General features: G+C 37.0%; 2 protein-coding genes and 1 non-coding gene across 9 annotated transcripts; 2 read left to right on the top strand and 1 right to left on the bottom strand.

Moving 5' to 3' along the window:
- The first annotated feature begins 1016 nt into the window (after positions 1–1016).
- LOC147874380 (uncharacterized) lies at positions 1017–26586 on the top strand. 7 transcript variants are annotated; one of them, XM_087345511.1, is made up of 5 exons: positions 1017–1194; positions 7561–7667; positions 14934–15023; positions 16402–16572; positions 21538–22549. In XM_087345511.1, the coding sequence occupies exons 2-5, from the start codon at positions 7566–7568 to the stop codon at positions 22498–22500; spliced, it is 1326 nt and encodes a 441-aa protein (XP_087201637.1). In that variant the 5' UTR covers positions 1017–1194; positions 7561–7565; the 3' UTR covers positions 22501–22549. The 7 variants fall into 7 exon arrangements, with proteins under 7 accessions (XP_087201637.1, XP_087201636.1, XP_087201635.1 ...); XM_087345510.1 differs by having other exon boundaries at positions 7437–7667; XM_087345509.1 differs by having other exon boundaries at positions 5319–7667.
- LOC147874382 (U6 spliceosomal RNA) lies at positions 2653–2755 on the top strand. Its single transcript, XR_015534380.1, has one exon. It is a non-coding gene; the product is annotated as a U6 spliceosomal RNA (small nuclear RNA).
- On the bottom strand, positions 23346–25394 carry LOC147874381 (uncharacterized). Its single transcript, XM_087345551.1, has 2 exons — positions 25262–25394; positions 23346–24004 (listed from the first exon to the last, which is right to left on the bottom strand). The coding sequence occupies exons 1-2, from the start codon at positions 25392–25394 to the stop codon at positions 23346–23348; spliced, it is 792 nt and encodes a 263-aa protein (XP_087201677.1).

Raw genomic sequence — 26586 nt, 5'->3', positions numbered from 1 at the left:
TCCTCTCACCCCAAACGCCTACATGGCGTATAGTGGGACAAACTTTACTTTACTTTATAGAACACAATCATGTTTGATGCATACAATTATGAAGTACCTACTATGTGGCTATTTGTAATTATCTGCATATATTATGCAAAACGCTGATCTTGAAAATATCCTATTGTTATATTTCAGAAGAATTACGTAATTGCTTTCTGTTACAATTACGAATTAATTCATGTCATATATGTGTTTAATTTTTCCTCCATTTGTATATTTTTACAGTACCTTTTTATCTACAAAATTTCACATAAGGTAACCTCTATCACTTTCATGTAGTCGGGTTATCTTGCAGGAGGCATCTTTGCAGATTACAGAAGTTTAAAATATCACCTGTTAATATATCCACTTAAGCAGTCAAGTGCTGGAGAATACAAGTTGCATTTGAGAAATCACTATTTACAGCCAAAAAGTGGAGGACATATTATTTAAAACTGAAATCAATGTTCTTACTCTCCAATTGTGCAGTCAATTAAAAAGGAAAATTCTCACATGCCTGTATCCATCAAATGTACATTGGGAGAATAATAGGGACATGACTGGAACCTGCAGCAAACATTCTAGGTGTTGAGCAGTGCAGCTTGTTTTCCTAATCATGTTGAATATTTTCAAAAGATGTTGGACACCAGAGCCGGCCTGGACGTTGTTGATGAGTAAATGACTGCTCCTTTCATGAATTGAATCCCAGTTATGCATCATACCAAACACAATCCCATCCATGCTCATCCTTTGAGAAATGGGGGTCGGCACATGTAGCTGCTATACTGTATCATTCAACAGTTAAGATTGCAAAGAGCTTTATCACAGCATCTTCATAATGTGTTGCATTGGTACATAGATTTCATTATCATGCCCTACCCTTCTGTTCTGCATACTACCTCATTATGCTGAGTCTTCTAATAAAATATGTATTTTTGTGTGGTTCTAAACGGCACAATTATATTTTAATGATATTTCAGTGTTTTTAATTTAATTTGCATTTAAGTTGGTGTGCCTGTTGAATACGTGCGTGGTATTTGTGAATGAGCAAGGTAATGAGTTGTGGATTCCTAACCTTAAAACTTCCTAAATTTCATCAAGCCTGTCTTGTTCTTCCTGATGCTTCCAACGATTCTGTACAAATTTTTACAATTTGGTGACTAATTGCATGAGGTAAGTTAAAGTTGTGTGTGTGTGTGTGTTGCTAGTGAGTAAATACATGTGAAATTCGAACTTCGTGGCAGGTTAGGTGAGTTAGTTCAATTGAAAGTGTTTCATAGGCTCCGATAAAGTAAATAAACCTCAAAAACATCAACAGGTGAACGTGGTCATTAACTGTAAGAATATTGCCCATATTTCTTTCATACTCTTTATGATATTTAGAAATTATCTTGGTCCCAAAATTCAATAGCAATGGTTGGCAAAAATTAAACCAACCTGTGAATCGGAATTCAGGCTGCGGGTGATAGCAAGTGTAGGAAGGAAGCTGATTGTCATTACGCATACAAGAGGCATATATTATATTCGTGGCAAGGCTGTTATCCTTTTAACTACGTTAATGATTTGAAGAGGGAAATACACATCTTTATTTTCTCCACTGCAATGCTCTAGTGAGTACTTTATAGTGACATAACTATTGCTCTGTAACATGAAACATGCTATTATGGTACAAAATTTTGGTTAGTATTAGGTTAAAACTTCGTAGTTTTGATTTTAAAAATAGTTAGTTGTGTTGATAGATCCATACAATATCTGGAATTGAACAAACTTCAAAGCAGTCAGGCAAGCAACCATTCATATTCAAATATAAGGGGACGGAAAGTTGTTTCGTTACATTAATTAACCTAAAAGATGTTTATATTGTTCTGTATCCAAATCAAGTAGTGAGGTAACTTTAAGCTTTAGTTTTTTGATTGATATAGAGATACATTGAAATGTGTAGTCGATAACATTCCATGTTTCTCATCCAACACAAAGATGTGATTTGACATACCACTGCTGTGTGCTGCATCTCCGAAATCTGAAAGACATTACAGCCATTTGAAGTTAGTTGTATAGCACATACAGGTGGCATTTAGTCATAAAACTGCATCAAATTATCTTTGTATGGTATGCTAACAGGTCTACAAACCCTTGAAAAACACCCTCCTTACCATTATATATCTAGTTTTAAAGAAACATTCAATTTCAAACGGTTGTTAATATTCCAGTTAGTATATACAGTAACTAGATTCTAGATTTGGTGTGGTAGGAATAAGGTTAATATTCAAAAATAAATAAGGAATTGCCTTAGCCAAGAACTTCACTGCTTCTTTGGTTTTTGCTGTTCATTCTTTCTACAATTGTTAAAAAGTACATATTAATAAAGTTAGCAATAAGTTTAGGATCATTTACTCTATTATTACTTATCATTATTGGTGGGCTTTCAGTGTCTCTAAATTGTTTGCCAGTTTCCTCTTTTACAATTTTCCAATCAGTTTTTACTTTATTTTCAGACTCTACTTTCAATTTATTGTAATGCATGTGTTTAGCTTCTTTAATGACTTGAGTTAAAATTTTTGCAAACATTTGATCTTCTAGTTTACTAAATATGTAGATTAAATTATCCAATGACAGTAGCTTGAGTGGGAGTCAGTTTGGCACTGCATGCACTAACATTGCAGTAATACAGGGAAGATTAGCGTGTCCCCTGCACAAGGATTACACGCAAAATCACGAAGCGTTTCGTAATTTTAATGAATTGTTAAAACTAATATCTCTCTGTTTACAGTTTGCATTATAGTTTATCATATAATAACAAATGCAACTTGACGACAGATCATAATTGATTTTGTTAGGTGAATCTTCTTTGCAGAAAGTTTAAAGTACTGACCAATGAATGAGATCCTGAATGACATACTAGTACAGTATTGCCCAAAATAGAGTCTCCTTTGTGATTCATGACTTACAATATTTCTCAGTCCTGGGAAATTTCAGGACATCAATTTAAAGTAGGCCACACCTGCTGCCTCCCACATCCCTTCAGATTCATCCTGCCACATCACTGAATCCAGACATCTTTTCCTCAGAAATTTACACGCCTGCACAAATTACCTGAACATCCAGATTATTGAGTATTTAGAATTGCCGCATTTCCACACTGGTCAGTTTTGGCCTCACTATTAACTGTACTTCAACGTTACACACTGCACAGCAGCTTTTATGTTTACCTTCTCATTTCAGGAGACAGACATACATAGAGACGATATGTTTTCAGATGTCAACACATTTCCTACATTAATTAGTTTGTATCTACTGAAGCGAATGTAGTTCTAGCATTCGATTTAAAGTCTCTTACATTTGTCACCAGTTCTTGCTGTCTTTGTGTTCAATTCAACACCACACTTATTTTGAACATTGTCCATTGTTCGACATATATACATTTGAATGTTAGTTCTACTCATTTCTTGTGATGACTGGGTATTGGCTGCAGCAGTTGGGAACCCTTTCAATACCAAAATACCTTTTAATATTAAACTTGTATCTTAACGAACAGACTATTCTAGAATTCTAAGATGGGGTGCAGCATTGAGGTTCAAAACACTGTATTTGTCTTCATTAAGAGTTACTAACCTTCACCAGCGATGTGTTATGGAATATGTGAGGTCTAACTGGCCATATGTCAGAGTAGCTTGCCATAAATGATTAAACACCACAGTCAATGTTCAGGAGTAGAGAGTTAAACACCAAGTTAAGACTACTCAGATGTTATAATCTCTCTGTGCTTTTATACGGCGCTCCACAAAGACGTCGAGGTTGTTAAAAACACACACAAAAAAAGAGAAAGTTGGAATAATTTGGTCATATCATGAGAATTAGTGACTGATACATGCAGCTTCTACTGATAATCCAGGGAAAAGTATTCGGGAAGAGGGGACCTGGCAGGCTAAGAATCTCCTGGCTTCAGAACCTAAAAACTTGGTTCTCGATGTCCCCTGGGGGGCTGTTTCAAGTAGCAGCCAGTAAAGTTCAAATTGCTCTGCTGATCGCCAACATCCAGAATGGATAGGCACTTTAAGAAGAAGAAGAAGAGTCAATGCTTGGCCTGCACTCATGTAGTATGGGAGGTTTAAATATCTTATTCCCAAATGGGAAAGGTTAAAAGTTTCTTTCTGTGTTGGATTAGATTTGTAGTGCAGTGTCATCATAGATTGGATATAAGAATTTGATCTTGTAAATCCATGGCTGTTATATTTGCCATGGCCAGGCCACATGACATTTTAAAAAAACATTTTGTGTAAGCAAAATTTGTGCGCTTATTGAGAGACAGAATATGGGACCTAGTAAGAAAGAAAACAGGTCTCTGGTATTTTACAATCAACTGAAAAGTAGTGGGAAAGAAAAGTACACACACAAGCATGTACTCAGGGGGCTAGAAGATGTGCAAATGATAAAAGATCGTCATCTGGAAATTTGAGGATGTCAGGGAATACGGAATATAGGACTTGAGTTGTGTGTAACAAAGAAAAGGCTATCATTATTTATTTTCTAAATAAAGTTTATGTCATTTGATTAAATGAATTAATTTCCCTGATGCCACTGATGATGTCCTCTTGAGGTTGAAACGTGTATGGCAATAGTGTCTTTTTTATAGTGTTAATAGTTGTTTGTTTGCTTATTTTATATTCTAATCACTATTTGTTACCAAAGGATAATGTACTAACCTTGTCCAGGAAACTTCAGATGATACATGCTATGAATATGTGAAGTACATAAGCGTGTTTTGTTTCCAACAAGTGTCTTGGTTGAATTTGAGGGCTTGAAGGTAATCACTCACCCCCATGTAGTGCCAATAGTAAGAATGTATGGAACTACAGTTCCATTTAGTCATATCTGATCATAGATTGATTACTTAAAGCACATGGATATGTTTTCATACCTTAGTCATCAATAAAGTACACGAATAACTCTACCGTCTTTACCTTTTTCATAAACTGAGCCACGGGTGGGACTTCAAAGATACAGGTAGATTCTCACGGTTAGTAGGAAAACTCAGGGAAATGACAAATGCATGTAAGGAAAGTATTAAGTATTATGTAAGACTTGAGGTTCTCACAGCGGTGAGTATGAAGATTTCCGTCTTCTGGGTTGTTGTGCTGTGTAGTCTGGTCGATGTTAACCATGACGGAGGCAGTATGACCTCTGAAACATAGGTTAACATCGACCAGACTACACAGCGCAACAACCCAGAAGACGGAAATCTATTAAGTATTACTGTGTAGGTTTGGAAATTCATTCCTGCATTGTAATCGTCACAGGTCGATGATTGTGATGCCTTTAAGGACTATATATGCTAGTTATGCTGTGCCCAGGTGTTGATCAACACTGCTTCAGGCTCATTCAGACTCTACATAAAAGGCAAGAAGTAATTATAGTTTGTGGATATGTTATCCCTACAGGAACAAAAATCAAATTTTTATAATGCTGTTTCTCCTGTGGAGTGTTTAGCAGCAACTTTTAAGTAACCATGTCACTTCACAGTCTTACTTTCAAAATTACAAAGCAGTTCAGGAGAAATGTGTTCAGAACAATATGTTTACTATTTGTAGAATGAATGAAGTATTTGCATGGCAGCCTTCCAGAGGGAACCCAGCTGTCATAATCCTGAACATGGAACTACATACATACTTCTTTATTACATTCCATGAATCCATAAGTTAGTCAGATGACCATACAAGTCATACTGTTATATAAATGTCACAAAATACAAACAAAGTGTTCACATAAAGTAGAGATAAGTTCACACAATCCATGATAAGACACATTTAAAAAAGTTTTACTTCTTGACAAGGATGTGTGCTCTGGCAATGAAGATAATTTAAGCAGGATGCAATAACTACTGTAATGACTGGCAAGTAAAGTAAAGTTGTCCCGCTACATGCCATGTAGGCACTTGGGGGATAGGTAGTATAGATCTAACTAATTCTTAATCTTATAGGCCGTGAAGCTCTTCATTGTGCAATTTTCTGTGTGATGCATTCCCCTCCCATTTAGGAGCAAATATTTTCCTCAAAGAACTGTTCTGAAAGGCCCTCTATCAATTTTCCTCAAAGTGAGAGACCAAGTTCCTCACCCATACAGCACAACTTGCAAAATTACAAATCAATTATGAAGGGGCCAGTAACAGAGGAACTCTCCGTCTGACCCAACTGAGTAAGTGCCATTCCCCACTTTATAAACTGAGGAAGGAAGTAGATCGAGCTTCAGAAAGGCAGTCTTCTTTTTAAAAACACACGACGATTGACACAGACCAAGAATTTAGTCCTCTCGATGCCAAAATTACACTTTTGAGTACAGTAGTCTTTGTGATTATATTAGGAGTTGGAACAAAACATTTTAAACTGAATAATAGCAAGCATTCTTTGAATTTAATCATCTATGGATTTCATCATGAATTGCCTTACTGACTTGTTAGTGTAATATATATTATTAGAATGGTTTATAATGTGCGAATTATTCACCAGTTATTTGATTTTTACCATTACTAATTAGAAGCCTCGAACATTCGTTCCCACTACGAAGAGGTCGTTACTGTCGATTACCAAAATACAATAGCAACAAATAAATGTCCAAGCATGTAACCCGTTCATGTAGCGAAAAAGTGACATAATATTCAGATGTAGTTTGCGTCTGACTTGGTTGCCGATGGACATTGCGTGGAAAAATATGTTTTTAAAAAAATTTCAACGGGAAAAGTTTTTTTAAAAGCAGTTTAATATTTGTTCCAAAGCTTTTTGTACAGATAATGGGTTGATAAAATTCGGTTTGTAATGCGCCTTAATTTTGAATGCACCAAGTTTCGAAGTAAGGTTATACTCATTAATTCAGTGAGATCAACATAACGTTGCTTATGAAGATGACCCAGAAGGCTAAAAAACCAAGTTATCTTCTTCGAGAGTTCTCCATGCTTGCGACGTTCACGTTTTCAAAGAGTGTGACAAGATTCCTAACACCTGTGGAAGGGTATGTTGTATATAATTTAATGTATTTTTGGTTCTTCTTGTTCGTAACTTTTCACACATTCAATTCACCGACCATTCACTAGAACAATATATTTCAGTCCAGTGTGATGATCATTATTTGCGATTTCCCGTTTTTGTGTAACTTTACTGCGAACCGTGACTTCTCTTCCCAATATAAAGAAATAATTTAATGTATTTTGTACGTAAGAAATTGAATTCGTTCACTTTCTCGTGTAAGCAGATCATATTCGAGAGACACTTCTGTATTGTAAATTATTGTTTTATTTTTCAAATATAATTTTTGTTATGTTGTAAGTAATGCAATAGCATTTTTCATCGCTTTTGACACTAGTGAAATACTTTTCTTTCTTTTTCTTGAATTTTGTTATACATTTTTTCCTCCTAATTTTACAGGAATCCATTTACTTGCCTATATAGGCTTATTGCATGACACAAGAAACATCTGTAGTCGTCACATCATAACATGTATAATGAATTGGTTTTTTCTCGTTGGCCATCCTGTTTCACAACCTCATAGATCGTATGACTTGCTGTCACGCATGCGTCTCATCCTTTCCGAGGCGGCTTCTGAGGATATTGTGTTTCAATTCAAGGGACTACATTGATTTTCTTCAGAAAGTAGAGGTACGTAGTGACTTGGAAAACCATGGAGAAGAAAGACTTGGATTTTGGTTATGTATGTACTTGTTGCATTATTAACTGATTGATTGTTAATGTAATATTCCGATAACACAGTGGGTGTGATATCAGCCTGAGAACTAGTTTTTCCCGCCCTTCTGGAATCCTGAAGAAAAAGATTAGATATTCAGTTGTGGTGAGTACTTTGGACAGGTTTATCCAAGTCCAAATCATCCAGGATATCTGTCAGAGTTGACCATATCATGAGAATGTCATTCAAATGTCTAAAATCACATTTGTCATATGTAGTCTTGCCCTATCTTGTTCGAAAATATTTTTCCATGGCTTAAACATTCTGAACAAAATAGCCTTGAAAGATCTGCAAGTAGCGAGCGGCATTACTTATGTCATCCAGGAAGATCTGTTAGAAGATTCCATGTGATGAAATAGCGTCCCACACTGCATTTTTCAGACGCAAAGCACGGGGATCATCAGCGCCTCTGATATGCATGTTCTATTTATTGATATTTCCATTTATGTGAAACTGAGCTTCAGAGAACAACATGTGTTGAATAGCTGTTATCCGTCACTGCTTGTTGGATCTGAATTTTATGAGCAAACATTTTTAAGTCTTTTCTTGTTATGGTTAAAATGGATGATTGTTTTAAACCTTTAAACCAAGCTCTTGTGGCAGCCATTTTACAGATTTCCCTTGGGTACGCATAAGTGCTGTCTGTATACATGCAGTGTTTTCTGGTATCCTCACAAACATTTTTCTGCCAACCCAGAACTTGTATGTTCAATATTTTTCACACTTTTAAATAGTTGATCTCTTCGGACCTTCTCTGCAGTCTCACTCTAAAATCGCGCTGCATCATACAGCACTTCCAGTTTGATAAAACAAACTGTTTCATACAAAACACACACTGGTCACTAGTGTACGCACCTTGCTTATTAATGCTTGCTGAATGTCCCACCTAGGAAGCACTGCTAATTGATCAGAATACTCTAACCTCTTACATGTTCTATGATACCAAAGTTATTAATGTCAGTGCAGTATATCAGCAAATTTTGGGATTTGTAACAACAATGTATTTTCTTAATATTTTGTGTGGGTGTGAAACCTGGTTTCTCACCCAAAGGGAAGAACATAAGTACTTTTGACTTTTTATTGGGAATGCATATGCAAATTGCAGCCTGAATCGGGTAGTGTACATATATATTCATTATCTTAATTTGTAATACAAAGTAACATAGACACCTTTTTCAGGCTTGTAGAACAACTGTGCCCCAGTAATTGTAAATAATTACTAAACAGAAAGATGTTACAAATTCAATATAATGCATTTGTTCAAATTGGTATCTTGTTTGAAAGCATGTGTGCATGTGCAAACACACTTATGCATGTGTGCGAGAGAGAGACATTAACTATAATATTAATAATAATTGTGTTCATTTGGATATTTTCATGAGTAATAAATTCTTTCTATTAATCTTTTACTTTGCTTTACATCTTTTTTAGATTTATTTCCGTATAATATTTCCACTTACAAGTATTATGATAAATCTGTTTTGACAGAATCTTATATTTTGGTGTGAAGATTTTGTTATAAATTACAACCCTGCCAATTTTTTTTTCTCGTTACTTTAACAGCACAAGATAAGGAAAACTTGTCTGTTCTCACAAACTATTTGGTAATGTACACTCTAATGTTATTAAAGTGGTAGTTTGTTTATCATGATATACTTTAGCGTGTGCTGTGCAATATTTAAATGTTAATATGTATGCTGAAATGCCCTATTTGCCATAATTGTGTTATTGGGTTATAATACGAGGGTCGCTCATTAAATAATGCCGCACATTTTTTTTCTCAGAATATATTTATTCGAGATGGCTGAAATTTAGTGACAATATAAATCAATGTTTCCTTTACACATACTATTTTTCCACATAGTCCACATCAACTTGTACAGTTTTACGCCAGCGTGGAACAAGTGCATGCATGCGTTGCCGGTACCAGCTCTTGTCCTGTGCACATAGCCATGTCCTCACTGCTTGAATCACGCTCTCATCATCTTCAAACCTTGTTCCGCGGATAGCATCTTTAAGTATTCCAAAGAGATGGAAGTCGGAGGGTGGATGGGGCAGCACCATCCAACCCAATTTGGAGATTTCTTCCCGGGTTCTCAGACTTGTGTGAGAGCGTGCATTGTCGTGCAGGAGCAAAATTTCTGCTGGATGCTTGTGAGGCCGAACTCGTCGGAAACGCTTCTTGAGGGTTTCAGGGTCCCAATGTATGCGTCTCGCACCTCTTGGCATCACATGTACAAGAATGACCCCATCACTGTCCCAAAAGACAGTCATCATGACTTTTCCGGCAGAGGGAGTTGTCGTGAATTTCTTCTTTCGCAGTGATTGAAGATGATTCCTCTCCATTTACCGCCTTTTTGTCTCCGGCTGAAAGTGGTGTATCCAGGTTTCGTCTCCTGTAATGATCCGGGACAGAAAGACCTCTCCCTCAGCATCAAAACGCTCCAACAATTCAGAAGAAATTGTTTTCCTTTGAATCCTGTGGTCTGCTGTGAGACTTCGTGGAACCCATCTTGCGCACACCTTCGAATATCGGAGAGCCCGGATAATTGCAATCACACTTCCAATGCTGAATGAAAACTGTTGGGCCAATTGTCGAGTTGTGATGCGCCGATCCTCACGAATAATGGCATCCGCGCTGTTCAACATGTCTGGAGTGGTGGCTGTGACAGGACGTCCAGAGCGCGGCAGATCATGGAGCTTGGTTTCTTCACTTCCTGAAGCTTTTACTCTCTTAGCCCAGCGACCAACGGTGCTCCTATCGACTGCACAGCTTCCATACACAGCACACAAACGTTTATGAATGTTCACCGCAGTTTATTTTTCAGCAACAAAGAATTCAATTACAGCTCGTTGCTTGTAACGAGAGTCGTTCACAGACGCCATTTTAACAGTTCACTAGAGCTCTGCACCTGTTGGAATCATTTAAAACTCCGTACACGAATGCGGGAAACATCAAATCTCAAGCATGTAAAAGTACACTTTTCTATCTTCATTATTGGCTGAGAAAAAAAATGTGGGGCATTATTTAATGAGCGACCCTCGTATATGTCCCTATAAACACTGATTTACTACAATGCCACAGTCACCTGTTAAAATAGTTAAGAAGGTTACATGCAAGAGTTAGTATAAGTGAAAAATATATTTCCATTTCCATATTCATATTACATTTCTGTTACTGTTAGTGTCGATTGAACTCCAAACGTCAGTGGCTTTGTTGTGTTTTCTTGTTAAGTCTGGATGCTCGTATGAAGTTGGGTTGGCGCAGTTCCTCCTATGTAGATATGTTTACTGCATTTTGGTATCTTGCTTTTGGCTGTGTTCTCTGTTGATACGATCTTCTCTGATATTGGATGTCTGTGGAGTATTTAAGATCTGCAATGATATGTGTAATAAATAACATTTCGTATATTTGTGTATATATTTAAATCTATTTAAGACTGATGTGGTGCATTAACACTTACAGCAGGTCTTGTGGCTTTCATATGTCGTCTGTTGTGGAGGAGTGTACTGCACTGTGTATCATGGTATAATGTCATGCTATATGTTCTATGTACAAGGGGAGTTTGAAGAGTAATGAGATTGGCAACACTACTTATCTTTAGTGGCCTTGATCGAGATCGCACATATTCTGTTTTGTTTTCTCAAATGTGTTTAGCTATTAATACATATATAATCATTTTCCAAGGTGTGTGTGTCTGTAAAAGTTCTGGTACGAAAATCCTATTTTGCATTGGTGGAACAGAACGGCATTTCATGTTTGAAGGCAGAGATGTGCAAGAGAATATTGTGTGAAGCTCAGAAAAAGCGATGAAGAGGCGTTAAAGGTGTTACAGAATATGTATGGAACAGAAACAATGAGCCAAGCTACAATGTTTCAGTTTTTGAAATATTTTAAAAATGGAAACAAAAGGGTGGTTGACGGCGCTCGAAGAGGGAGACCAAGCACCATCATGTGGAAAAGTGGTGCTGATATTATATTTTGACCCAAAAGGCACTATTCTTCATCACTGGCTACCTCAGAAGCTAACTTTGAATGGTGTTTACTATGAATATATACTTGAAACTTATTTGGGGAATGCAATTCAGAAAGGAGTGATCAGAGTTCTTGAAGAAAAGGTGGTGTCTGCTTCAAGACAATATACGACCACATATTGCACATGTGGCCAGTGCTGCGGAGTCGGTAAAAATGTGCCGACTCCTACCTCCTTATGAACTCTTAAGAACACTTTCGCTACCGTGTGAGCCGCCAGTGGCCTCGCGCTTGCTGAGATTCAATGATGCATTGAGGCACATGGTGTGGGAATAATGCTTTGTAACTTTGGCTCTGTCACATTAACCTTTAATACACTTGAATACTTTTACAGCTGCGTCTTGGTGTGATATTCCAAGAAGCAGTTTTTGTCCACACATAAACCCACCTCACATTTCTGACACTTCACACTTACGCAGGCGATTCGATAGAACAGGCCAGTGCTTATTGCCAGTAGTGTCCAGTCTGGTGACTTGATTGGCAACATTTGCTGGCCTACCTGGTGGTCTGTGTACACGTGGCTGTTGTCCAGCATGTACTAGCATATTTCTCACTAGGGCAAGTCGAAAATTCTCTGTGTGTGATTTTCTTTCCACCACATGAAGAAAGAATAATATAACTTCCCTCTAATTTAGTGGATACACATTCTTTTCATCCATCATGCCGAGGAATGTAAGTAGCTTTGAATAGGGGGTCTGATAACGAAGCAGAAAACCACTTGACAATAACAATGTTTATTGCTGTTTATGATTATACTTCCCGGGTTGACAGCTCAGGCTGAACTTGTCAAATCCCTAGTTAAAGTGAATCAATGTTTGCAGCCTCTAAAATAGGCCAAAAGACATAGCCAAGTCTTCTTACAATGATGCAAGTATTCACATTCCGCACAAGGACCGTTCGTAGGGCTGAGTACACAATTTACGTCCCAGACAAGGAACGCTAGTAAGATAAAGATTAAGAATGCATACTGTCTACAAATCAACTGACTTCTGCAATAACCATTGTATGTGAATTTAAGTATATGTTATAAGTCTAAAAATTAGCCTGATGATCCACGTGGTGGTGATGAAATCTCTTCTGGTACCATTTACTATTTTAGTAGGTTTTCCATTATTAATATATATTGAGCTTCTTTGAAAGAGCCAGAGACGGAGGTTTTAATACTGACTCCACAGCCCTGCATGTCGCGACGGAGGCGCTACAAGACATCGATGGACCACCTGTACAAAACCCTCCCCACAGTTCAGACCTTGCTCCATGTGATTTTTGGGCATTTCCAGTGCTTAAACATGACACTGAATATAAAGAAGCTACTGCTGCTGCCCTACTCAAGATGTCTGGAAATGGCCTACTGCACGTGTTTGAGAAGTTGGTGGGACGCAACAAAAAATGTATAGCTTTGGCAATGAAACTGCCAAAGCCTCAGGAATCCACAAATTGTGGATAATGCGAGTAGTCGCATTACTTTTCAAACTCCTCTTGTAAGGGGGGAGGATGTGTGCTGTTGGTAATATTGCTTGTATAGTGCGTCAAAGATCAGGTTATGACTGTATGGATATCGTTCAGCTGTTGGTTTGGTTTTGGGTACAGTATATGTGCTGTTTCTATAATAGTTTAAACATCTTTCTTTACTGACTGTTTTTATTATTTCCAAGAATCTTCCTTGGGGCCATAGGATTCTCCCGTATTATGGATATGATGTGCATTACCTGATGATCTCTATTGTTCAATATTGAACATACATGTTCTTCAAACATCTCTTGAAGTGTGTGATCTCTTTGTGCTATATAATTAGTGTGCAGTTTAGTTTATTTTCACCTCCATCATCAATTTTTTTTGTGATTTAGGTATTTGGTGTTTTTTTTAAAGATATGAGTGGTTTGGAAAGCTATTTTTATCAGCATTTTTTTTTTAATTTTGTTATATGCGATGTTTGTTTGCATGTGTATACAAATGTGCTCCATTTCTCCTTATGTCCTTTGTTTGTTTATGTGTGCTATTATGTTGTTTTTATGTTGATGTTTTGTGTTTACTGTTGTTAAATTTGTTTCATTTTATATTTGTATTTTTTGTTTTTGGTTTGCCAAGTGGAATTTAATTTCTTACTTTCATTCTTAATTTTATGATGGATATTTTTGTTACTTGATTGAACGGGTAATTGTCACTGTTTTGTGCTCTGTAGGATGACGACATGTTTGATGTACAGTCATACTTACTAGAGATGGCTTCCAGTATGTGTTAGTTAATTGATCTTGTAATTGCAGTGTGTGGTGTTTCCTTTGAGGCAGGTATTGACTGAATTATTTAATGATATTTAAACGACTTCAGCTGTGAAGGGTTAAGGGAAGAACATTCGTTGATGCTTTTTGACAGTTGGGTACAGAGCACAATATTTGGAACACTGAAGGAAATAATGGGGACTGGAGAAGACGCTTAATGTGGAGTTTCTTAATCATTTGTCTACATCAAATATTAATTCATGGTTATCAAATCAAGGAGGATGTGTGGGGAATGTAAACATTAAAAATGAATACAAGAATTCAGTTAGATAACTAGAATAGATAATACCCCTTGGTTGATGAAGATATAGATGGGAGGATAATATTAAAATAGTTGTTTAAGAAGTAGGATATAATCACAAGGACTGGATCCTTGTGGCTAAGGATAGCAACCAGTGGCACGCTCTTTGAACTCACTCTGTAAGCCTCTGGGTTCCGTATATGCGGCTAATTTCTTGACTGCCTGAGAACTAGTTTGTTCAGCAGACTTAGTTCAGTAAAGAAATGAAACATTGCATTTTACATGTTTAATTTGTTCAGTTGTTCTTGAGGCTGTTCGTACAGCACATGCATTACCACAATTGTAGTCTAATTCTTTCAGTCCGGATATATATAGATGCTCTTTTTTAATACTCGCTATAATTGTCAGCTCCTCCAAGTTACCTATCAGCCAAGAAAGGTTATCGATCCTTGCGCTAGCCCTTTATTTTGCAAGCATGTCTTATTGCGTTATGATTACATTTTACATGGAAATTGTAAGTGGACAAAACGTGGTCATGATCAGCATCAGGTATGGAGGTTTCGCATAACTTAATTTTACTGAAAGTTGTACCTGGTTCATAGAATGAGATGTGTAACGTCTTTCGCAGATCATGAATATAAAAATTGAGGATTTTGCTGATACACAAGAAGAGGAGGATTGTATAGCAAAACTTCCATTGATAAAGTCTGAACATACGGTGAGTTGTACATTACAATTAACTTTTAAGAAATCTGTAGGATTACCTATTGTGTTTTTCTTGTCCATCTCCACATGAAGCATTTCCACTCTGGTGAATGGATTTTGAAGTGTCCTTTGCAAAATGGTGCCAGAGGACTGAATTTTGTTGCTCAGTGTTTATGAAATACCATTTTAAACTTCTGTTGCATCAGTTTTAAAACGTGAAATTAAACATTGACCAAACTGAGAAATAATTTAGACAGATGTGGCCCATTAATCTTGCATAATTTGTTCATATTCAAAATATTGCCTGTTGTTGAATCTCTTATACAATTCACAGGAATTATGAATGTTTTAAGGTTATAATTTATTTCTTTTGTGTCTTGATACAAATTGCACTGATATATTAGAACAGTGTTGTCATTTCTGTTAAGCATCATTAACTCTCTCCATATGGGAAGCTAACATTGAGTATGTAATATTAAACTTTGATCAGGAGATAAATTTGCAGCCATGGAGACATTCAATGAAGAAGCAGATTGTATCATAACATTTTGTGCTTTGTTTTTGACTTTGTTTCTGTAGACCCAAATATTTAAGAGGTTAACTTGACTTCATATATAAAGTTGGCCGGGAGGGAGGAGCGTTAATGTGATACTCTGCTCAGTATTTCTGTCCAGAACATACAAAATGTAATTTCATTATTGTGTGCACTTTATTCATGGTGTGTACATGTAACTATCGAATAAACCCCGTAACAAAATTTTTTGTGACCTTTTAATATGTGCTTTACTGTCTCATTACATAAACCAAGCGTTAATCAATTGAGCCATTGTTACTGCTTTGACATGAACATGCCAGGTAAACTGATGTGGATGTCTTTGATTTCATATTACATGGAGACAATACTATTGAAGTGATATTTGTATTAGAAAAATCCTTTTCATGGTAATGGTTTTGATAGTTATAAGGAAGAAAATCTTTATGAAACAGCTACTATGATTGCATGTTGGTGTTTTTCTGGACTTTGTCCATAGTTTGATATTCTGAAACAGATTCGCTATATTTTGAGAGCTGGATCTGCTCTTGTCTGTAGGTGAAAATACCTTTTCTGATTTTCCATAGAAGAGTCGTATTAATCCTTTGCGATTAGTTCCTTGTATGGGACCAGAGCAAATCTAGTTCCCAGAACGTAGTGATCTTGTTTTAAAATATCAAGTGATGGATCATGTAAAGAAATACAGCAATAGTAAATAAAATGCACCATCGTCAGGCTCCATTAAAGATGTTCCGCAGCTGCTATTAGTTTGATTCAGTACAATTGTATTGATAATTATTCCATTTCATGCAGTGAGAGCGCAAAGTCAAGACTCATAATGAGTATGGTTATTTTACAGGACTCCATGAATTTACAGAAAGTTGTACCTGATTCTTATGGTGAAACGAGTTTTGAGGCTTCTTATGATGACAATCAAGTCATCGATATCAAAGTTGAGGATGACGGAGGTGTGAAAGTGGAGGAGGGTCCTGTCATGATAACATTTCCAGTAATAAAGGCAGAGGATGAGGTGAGTTGTGTGAGCATCGTTAGGCACGTTGCATCTCCATTTGTCTGTCCTCATAAGCAATTCCGCTCTGTTGAATAGATCTTGAAGTGTCCGTTACAAACTAGTTGAAGGGAATTGTATTTGTTGCCTACTGTTTGTGGAATATCCCTTCTGTTTTGTGTTAGCTTTATTTTAAGACATGTGATATTAAATATTGAGAAATACAAGAAATGTTTTAGACAGATGTAACCACACAAGCCTTTGATAATTTGTCCACACTTTCCAGTACGCCTTGTTTTGATGGCATTAATTCCCATTGAATTCAATGCACATTTTTGTGGATCTATGAATGTTTGAAGGTTTTCTCGTGGTGCCTTTTATTCCCCTTTCTTTCTTTCTTTCTTTTTTTAACTTTTTTGAAGCGTGTATCACTACAGTGGCATAGAACTGCCATTTCCATTAACAGGATAATTGATGACCCTCTAAAATTGTAATATTATTTGATTTGTTATATGACTATGTTGGACATAGTTAATTTTCTGAAGTATTATATTGCCTTGACATTGAGACTGCATCAATGTAAGACACCTGATTTAATGGTAGGTATTTAGGGGGGGGATGCTACATAAATTGTTAGACACTATCAAATGTAAAATGCATTGTCAGTATTCCTATCTTTGGATAATTCATTGTGATTTACTGACAATTTTAGATTAGCGGCAGTTTGAATTAAATGAGGTCTTCTCCAGTAAACGACACACTTAGGTTTAAGTGCACGTTACTCATTACTAAAAGGAAAAGATAAGCTAAATCTCTGGATTACTATCTGAAAGTTGTTCCTTCACATGATTCATAATTAGGGTTATTACTGAATGCTGAACAGATATACGTCCCTCAGATCCTCCTGAATCTTCCGATATAAGCAATTTTTAATTAAACTTGTTACCGTGTCGCTGGCAAGTGATTTTTATATGTATTTGTTTTGTGTGGATGTGAAACATGGTCTCTCACTCTGAGGGAGGAGCATAGATTGCAGGTGTTTGAGAATACGGTGTTGAGGAGGATATTTGGGCCTAGGAGAGAAGACGATGGGGCCTGGAGAAAATTGCATAAAAATGAGCTTAAAAATTTGAACTCCTCCCCCAGTATTATCAGAGTGATTAAGTCAAGGGGCGTGAGATAGGTGGGGCGTGTGGCACACATGGATGGGGCAGGGTATGTTCACCGGGTATTGTTCGGGAATCCTGGGGGATGAGACCGCTGGGGAGACCTAGACATAGATGGGAGAATGATCTCAAGTGGGATCTATGGGAGATATGAGTTGAAGGAGACTGGATTTTGTTGGCCCAGGACAGGGACTGGTGGAGGGCTTTGGTTAATTCGGTGATGAATCTTCGGGTTCCGAAAGCCATCTAGTTAGTTATATCTAATTGTCCCTACAAATTCTGTTGTTTTCTTTGTATAATAACATCTCAAAAAATATTATTTTGTTTGTGGACATCAAATAATATTCATTACAATTAAATGTTCCTGTGATGAAATGCAAAAACAGTAAATAATTAAAAAGGTTAAGATTTATTGTTTTTATAAAGGATATGAATTTTTGTCAAGTATGTGATACATCAGTCATTTATTGTGATATTGGTGAGCATAAAACTGTCATTCATACAATCACACTGTTATATTGTAAACTAGAATAATATAACATCATCAGGGTGTTGAGTCATTGCCCCGATGACAGAGGCAGCAAGCACATCAAACGTCAGGAAAGTTCTGTCAGATTATGTGGAAGACGACCATCTTCATACTAGGTGTTTGAGAAACTCAAATCTCAAGTAACGTGTCATATCCTCCAATCATCTGAACATCTTTAATTAATGTTCCTGTTTTCTTATTATCTAATATGTAATCAGTTACTGACTTTGTACCTTTAACAGACCATGACACTGTTTGTAGTTTTACTGTATATATATATATATAGATAAAGACCATCACTATGGAAAGTCCTCCATGTATGTCAACACATGCTATCGGTCTCTGATAATCTTGCATTTGCTTGTGTTCTGGTTTTCTGAACCACACTGAATGCATTGCTTTCCCTGTCTTGCTGTTGCTTCTCATATTCAGGTAAATTTCTGTGTACATCATAAAACATGCTTCAGTTGTCAGAAGTGCTGCTAATATCCCAGTACATTGACTCAACCATACATTACAAAACCTGTATATGAAATTCATATCTACATGTTCTTATGAGAAATGTGAAAGTCGTTTGACTAACGCTTGCATGATGAAAAACTTCAGCACCAGGAAAATACAAGATATTGATTCAGCTGTCATTTATAGGGCATATTTGCTGCAATTTACCTGTGTGATGCACTGCCACAATCTGGCTGGAAATTATAATTATTTATTTATTTGCAATGTCAGAAATAATGATTAAAGTTTTACAGATCTTTGTTATTTGTCGGTGTACAGCCATGTGCTTCTGATTATTACAAGGCACATGTGCATGTTAGTATCATGATGTTTCCCATGCTTGCTCCATAAATGTGGAGCTGTTTATATATCCATTTTTGGCCATAAAACTGCCTCTCTGGAAAAAGATGAGCAAACAGGTATTCAGGGTTTGTCACTGTAGAAACTCGTATGGCACCTTACAATTGGAGGTTCTGTTCAAGTTTAAAAAGTGTTCCCCAATTTTAAGAAATTGATATTTTTTTTGTGTGATTTTGCTCAAACCTTTTGTATTCTCTCTCTTAAATAGGATATGAGCCATTTTGCAACTATTCCTTGAATGCCATGAAAATGTAATTTAGTTAACAAAATTTAATGATTACACAGTCAGAGGCTTTTGCTAAATCACAGTAAATTCCTCTGACCGTCATTTTTTTGGTTGTCTGTTAGTTTGAAGGCTGCGTCTTCAGTGGACACACATTTCCTGTAGCTAGATTTTTCTGGGACCAGTGTGCATATGATGACATAACCTAACCTCACCTCACATACTTCCAAAGAAGTAGTTAACAGTTCAGATAAATGTATCTTTCCTGTCTCCATTTTTATTTTATTACCAGAATTTGTTATTAGTCTACTGTAAAACTGCTTTTTAGCCTATGTTATGAGATCATTCAGGATTTTACAATGCTTAATATAGAATGCTGTTGTTTTTAGGTGTTAACAGTTCCTGCTGTAGGTATGACTCCTCTTACATTTACAAGATATTTTTAATCCTTGCGAAACCCAATCATTCTTTATTTTGCCTACATTATTATATTTATTTAGAAAGCTGCCTTCATTGATACTTTGAAAAATATACAAAAATGAGTTAAACATATATTTTGATATTTTTGTCTTTTTTAAAAGGGAAGTTACCTGCTACAGCAATATTATATTAATACAAAATATTACAGTATATTGTATTATTCATAAGCTCGTGGATATTATGGTCTGATATGTAATTTATTATTGGGGCAGTAGATGATGAAGTGAACCTTATACTTGCATAATACTTCCCTCCTAACTGAATCATAGGATTTCCTGAAGGCTATAAATAGCTGACATGTCTTCCATTGTACTCCTGATTTTTCTCCAGTACCTGAAAGATGTGGAATGTCTGATCAGGGTTGTGTGATTGCATATAATTCTTGAGTGATAATCCCAAATAATCCCATGGATGTATTTAGAATGAAATAGTTACGCCTACATCATGAGGTCTTCTCTTTAATCCACAGCCAGAAGACATTCTGTGACGTAGTTACTAGGGGCCCGCATAATATAGACTTTTCTCTGATTTATTTTTAAGCACATTTGAAACTGAAGGCTACAGAAATGTACCTGTTATCTTCACTGTACCTATTCCTCTATCCATATGTAAGAACTTGAGAACAAACAGCTAATTGTATTTTCAAGATATTTTATGTTAGGGAATTTTTCTATTTGAAGAAACATTTCAGTTTTGTTCAGTGTCATATTGGCAGCATTTGGTAGTTTACCTTAATGCCTACGTGTGCTTTTGCTTGTGAAAGTGACTTTGTTGTAGTGGTGGAGAATCACCAGATAGCTACGCAATGACACTGAGCAAATCTTAAGTTGTCATTCTTCATATTGACATCATCACCCATTCAAACAGAGGCCAGGCACCCTACTCAAGCTAAGGTCTCTTGCCCCAAACATCTAGATGTCACTGGCAGCATTCTCAGAGGCCAAATTGCTGTGAATGTGCCAGAATGGTTGCATTTTCTTTTGTTTTCCAATCTGACCTGTTCAGTGTTTATGAGATTCTGTTCTTAGGATAAAGAGATGCAAGGATTACAAAAGGATAATAAGTAGATGATGCAAGTAGTAATAGAAAATCATTGTTGATTTAGTTGAATGTGAATGAACTTGAGGTTTAATTATTTTAGATTCTCCTTTCACTCATATCTGTAATGTAGATTGAACCCAGTTAATGATTAACATATTGTTTGAAAGATTTTTATCAGAAGATTCATTATAATGCGTAGAATTATATGTCACCATTTTAACTACATCAGTGTATCTCTGCTTTTTGATTCTTTAGATACCAAAAAATAGATTGGTTATTTTCTCTTTTTTCTCTCCCCATCAGGCTAAGAAATTTGATTCGGGTTTTCTAACAGTGAATCTGGTTGGGTGAAGCAATCTTGAACTCGGACATTGTGTTATGGAATGTGAATATGTGGTTTGAATATGTAACTCTTTTGCATTGCTGCATGCTGTCAGTCAAGAGTTTGTTTGCTATGTATAAAATTACGGTCTTGGCAAGTGAATTAACCTATTTGTCACAGGTAGCTAGGAACTAAATGGAATAGGAAATATAATGCTATCTCACTGAGAAAATAAATCTGTTCTGAAAAGAACATAACTTTATTAAAGCAATATTTATTGGGCTTGCTTATGTCTTGTTTTCAGTTTCATTCTTCTTCCTAATAAGATTTACCCTAATATTATTTCTTTCTATTTGTTTGCTAGAGTCCTCCGAATGAACAGAACTTGTTACATGATGGTGAGCGACCGTATTCCTGTGATGTGTGTAATAAGTCATTCAATCAAAAGTGTAGTCTGAAGATACATCAGCGTACGCACAGTGGAGAAAGGCCATTTCCCTGTGATGTATGTAACAAATCATTCACTCAGCAGAGTAATCTGAAGACACATCAGCGTACACACAGCGGAGAACGGCAATATTCCTGTGATGTGTGTAACAAGTCATTCAAACTAAAGTGTAATCTGAAGACACATCAGCGTACGCACAGTGGAGAAAGGCCATTTCCCTGTGAAGTATGTAACAAATCATTCACTCATCAGAGTAGTCTGAAGACACATCAGCGTACACACAGTGGAGAACGGCAATATTCCTGTGATGTGTGTAACAAGTCATTCAAACTAAAGTGTAATCTGAAGACACATCAGCGTACGCACAGTGGAGAAAGGCCATTTCCCTGTGATGTATGTAACAAATCATTCATTGATCAGGGTAATCTGAAGAAACATCTACGCATCCACAGTGGAGAAAGGCCATTTCCCTGTGATGAATGTAACAAATCATTCATTGATCAGGGTAATCTGAAGAAACATCTACGCATCCACAGTGGGGAGCGGCCATATTCCTGTGATGTATGTAACAAATCATTCACTCAGCAGAGTAGTCTGAAGACACATCAGCGTACGCACAGTGGAGAAAGGCCATATTCCTGTGATGTGTGTAATAAGTCATTCAATCTAAAGTGTCTTCTGAAGAAACATCTACGCATCCACAGTGGAGAACGGCAATATTCCTGTGATGTGTGTAACAAGTCATTCAATCAAAAGTGTAATCTGAAGACACATCAGCGTACACACAGTGGAGAAAGGCCATTTTTCTGTGATGTATGTAACAGATCATTCAATCAACAGAGTAATTTGAAGAAACATCTTCTTATACATGGTAGATAGCAGCCACATTTATGTGATGTATATAATAAATGATTTTTTACCTGCATAATCTCTTTAATGACTATTTCAGTGACATTAATGAAATCTTCTTTTGAGTACCTCTGCCATGTTGTGCAACTTTCTACACTCGCGGCACACTAAATATCGTGGCAACCAACCCCATTTTGCACATCGTGGCAGCGACAACTTCTTATAAATCGATACCAACCGAAAAATGTTCTGTTCGATTATAATTATCCCTATTTATTATCACGCCATTTATTTTAAATATATTCGTTTTTACAAATAAATTAGAATTTAATATTTCCTACCATTTCATCTAAAATGTTTTAACTATGTGTAAACATTTGAACTTAAGTATTCTTTTTTCATATTGTTTAATGTAGATCGCAGAAAAGTACACAGAACGGCAATAAAAGTGAAGTGTTTTGCTGCGAAGTGATTGTGTCGCTTTCCAATTCCGTTTAGTAGATCTTGTCCGTCCTCCGTGTGCCCGATCGTAATAAAGAAAATTAAAACTGGGACAGAGCAGAAAAAAAAGATTAACAATTATTTTAGGATGACAATATCCGCTTTTGATGAACTGCACCGACGTCTAAAGGATTCTCTTCAGCGCTAAGACACATTCATGAGAGAACGCATCCAGCCTATCCAAATGTTGGCCGTTGCAATTACTGTTTAATGAATAGAAAGTGTCAATAGTTTTACTTATGATATACAAAGTACAAGAAACGCGCAGAGGATATTAATCTACAACTATTGTTAGCGTAGAAATGTATAATTACTTGTAATACAAAAAAGACCAATACAAGAAATATTTAGAAACGTTTCATGAAGTAAAGTCATCAGGTTTCTGATGCTGGTGAGAGATGTGGACCAAACTTCTCTGCTGGATCGTACCCATCACTTGAACCAGTTGAAGTACTCGGACGCACGTTCTGATAGAGATGGCCTTCAGTTGATGTTGTCGCCTGCCGACTAGTGTTTACGCGCATAGGATGAATTTCAGCAGAGTACTGATTGTAGGAAACCATTTTTTTCCGTTGTTTCATGGATGTTATTTTTTGTAGCACCAACATTTGGAATTCTAATATCTCGTCGTCATCAAAAGTGTTCAATGAAGGAATTATCCCTCTGAAAAAAGACAAATGACGATCCGCTTGATCCTTAAGAGCTTGAATCATTTCTAGTTCAACGTTGTCTAATTTACGTTTTCGTGTTACTGGTGTGTTGAAATCCTTGGCGATTGCTTGAGTAACTTCGTTTTCATGGGTGTTTTGAGGTGTTCGCTCGTTCGCCGCCTCGGGCTGTCCAATATCGGCTGATCGGGTGTCTTCTGTTTTCCGTTCCTGGAACACTTTCCTTAGGAATGGTAACAGTGCGTTGTAATCGTGCGTTTTTGTAGTTGGCTTTCCAGCTCCCAATCGTGCAGCCTCTTTTTGTTTTTTAATTGATTTTTTAGGAGCATCTCGAACATTCACCTGTCTCTTCATCACTTCTGTAGCTGAAAAAGACAACAACATAAGAATAAACCAATGTGCCACATGCTAGATTCTTACCAATCAATAAGAATGTGCTACAACTGTTATTGTCATTATTCTAAGCTTTTTGCGTTATTCATGTTTTTGTTTCAGATATCTGGCGAGCGGTTGTACTTTCACAGATATACATCACTCGGCATTTCTACAGCGAGCAAGATTGTCAGAGATGTAAGTTGCAGTGTTTGGAATGTATTCCCGTTCCCACTAAACAGCACTGGGAAACGATCGCTTTAGATTTTGAAAGAAGGGCGAATTTTTCGATCGATGTACTTCGACTACAAAGGTTATTCTTCCGTTTTGTCTATGTTGATGTTGGAAGTTACGGAAAAGATTGCGATTCTAAAATATTTAAGAGCTCCTCGCTGTGGACATCATTAAGACATGAAAAACTCTCTAGAGCCCGAAGGTACATAGAACGCTCGTTTGGAATATTAAGTAACAAATGGAGGATCTTTCATCGAGCTATAAACTTGCAACTTTGTTCGGGGGAGAGGACTTGATAAAATACGTGGTGAAGACGTAGTGCGCGGGGGAATATCAGCAAACAACGTGAGGAATCTTTTAGCTGACTACGTCTCAACACCTGTTGGATCTCTGAAATGGCAGCTTTCAAAGATTTAATTTCATGAACGTTAATCATATCTTTATAGCTATATAGGGGAATAAGTGGCGGATTTTCTAACAATCAGCGGAGAATTTTCATACAATTACCCAGTCGAGATTCGAACACCGACCTCCGGAGTTCGTAGATAGGAATACAACCCTGTCTTAGTGTTTTACGATAAGAATAATGTAAACACGTGTTATTATTATTATTAAGTAACATTAATACTGTTTCTGTCTGTGCAGAAATATATATTGGATTTATGAGCTGGACCTCGCGGGGTGTAATTGGAAGGCGGTAATTATTAGGCCCACACAAACCGGGAGATGTAGGAAAATCTCATTTGCACAAAGGAGGAAATTTGACACAGAACGCAAAGAACAAAGCGCACTCTACATGCCGCTTTCGTGGCCGTCCTCGACTTCAGCTGCGTTAGACGATGAGTCGGTTTTAAAAGGTCGAGGCCTCGGAACATCAATGTAGTCGCCGCGGACATTTTCGTGTTGAAATTCTGCCACTGGATGTTTCGTTGGTGCCATGGGAAAAATATCCAGAAAAGGGATATCAGGTCCTCCATATTCAGTAAAGCGAGGACCAAATTCAGTATAGTAAATACCAGACTCGTTTTCTGTGCCCGCGCAATCTTCCTTCTTCGACTTCTTCGCGCGTGTCGAGTTCATTTCTTCGAGTAATTTCCTTTTCGACTCAGAGCCAGCCTGGTGATCTGCTTGCGTACTGTTGGTTGACATGTCTACCGACGTTTCGGTGTTCAATAGTTTCTTCGCCGATGTCCTCCGACAGAATAGAATGCAGAGAGTGAAATTCGCACAGGAAAGGTTCTTGAGTTATTCCGAAAGTTATTTGCTAACTAAGGCAACACAAAAGTATCTCGTTCTCGAAGCACTTAATCCAAAACCTCTTCGAAGCACAATTCGAACCAGAGTGACGAAAGCCGATTGTTGCCTGCTATTTATACCAGCACAACAAAGCAGACATAACCTATGACGCAACAGTCAGTAGAGGGAGTGCAATACGGTTCACTCATGCGTGCATAAGGACTGAAAAATGAACTTTATGGCATGCCAGCCGAGATTGTTGCACGTGTTCGAGTTTTATAAGAACACCTGCGTTTCATATTTACACATTCTTTGTAATTAAAGAAATACAAATTGGATTACTCCAAGTTATAATTTGTAAGAAATCAAAAATTAATATTAAATATTTTCTCTGTAAGAAGGAAATTAATTTAAAAGTAATGAAACGAGGCTTGAAGTAAATTTTGCAATTTAATTTGCCCTTGTTTAAAAATAACGTCAGTTTTTGAAACTTGTTTAATTTTAAAGGCGATTTTTGAGGGGCCCGGGCGCTGTTGAACCCATCGCCCCTGCGACAGGGAAAATGTTTCCTTCCTTCGAATCCCGATTATTCATTTTGACCAATAAGAGAACGCAGGAAGTTAAGAACTCTGGAAGAAGTGTCCTGAGTTCGATTTCCTTCAAGGGCGGTTCCTTTGGCTCCGAAACTAAGCGAGACAGAAGAAAGGATCAGAGTTTTTTGCTTCGTAGAGGAGATTTCGGAAACGAAGGCCTCGACACTGAGTTCGAGACCCGACAAAGATGGTTTTTGTTGACGGGAAAGCACCCACGAGAAGAAATCGACGCCAAGGCAAAATTCTTTCTTTTCGGAGAGGAAATTACGGGGTCTAAGGTCACGGACACGAATACACAGTCCTCGGTTCGAGTCTCTGTTACGATGTAGGTTTCTGCGGTAATTTTTACGGGCGTATTAAAGGACGCACGTTTAATGATGAGGCCTGTAAGCTACCGGGTGTTTCCGAATTAATCTGCTGATTTGAAAAGGGCATAAAGAAAGAATTTCCTTCGTCTTATCTTCCCCCAAACTTCGATGCAATCTTAAGGTGGAAGTAAACACAAAAATCTG

This window comes from Zootermopsis nevadensis, unplaced genomic scaffold (assembly GCF_977971745.1).
Source record: "Zootermopsis nevadensis isolate Lab colony 2312 unplaced genomic scaffold, Znev_1.0 Znev_ptg000009l, whole genome shotgun sequence".
In the NCBI taxonomy this organism is placed as follows: domain Eukaryota; kingdom Metazoa; phylum Arthropoda; class Insecta; order Blattodea; family Termopsidae; genus Zootermopsis; species Zootermopsis nevadensis.
Note: the sequence above shows the minus strand (reverse complement) of the source record. Positions and strands in the feature narration are given on the sequence as shown.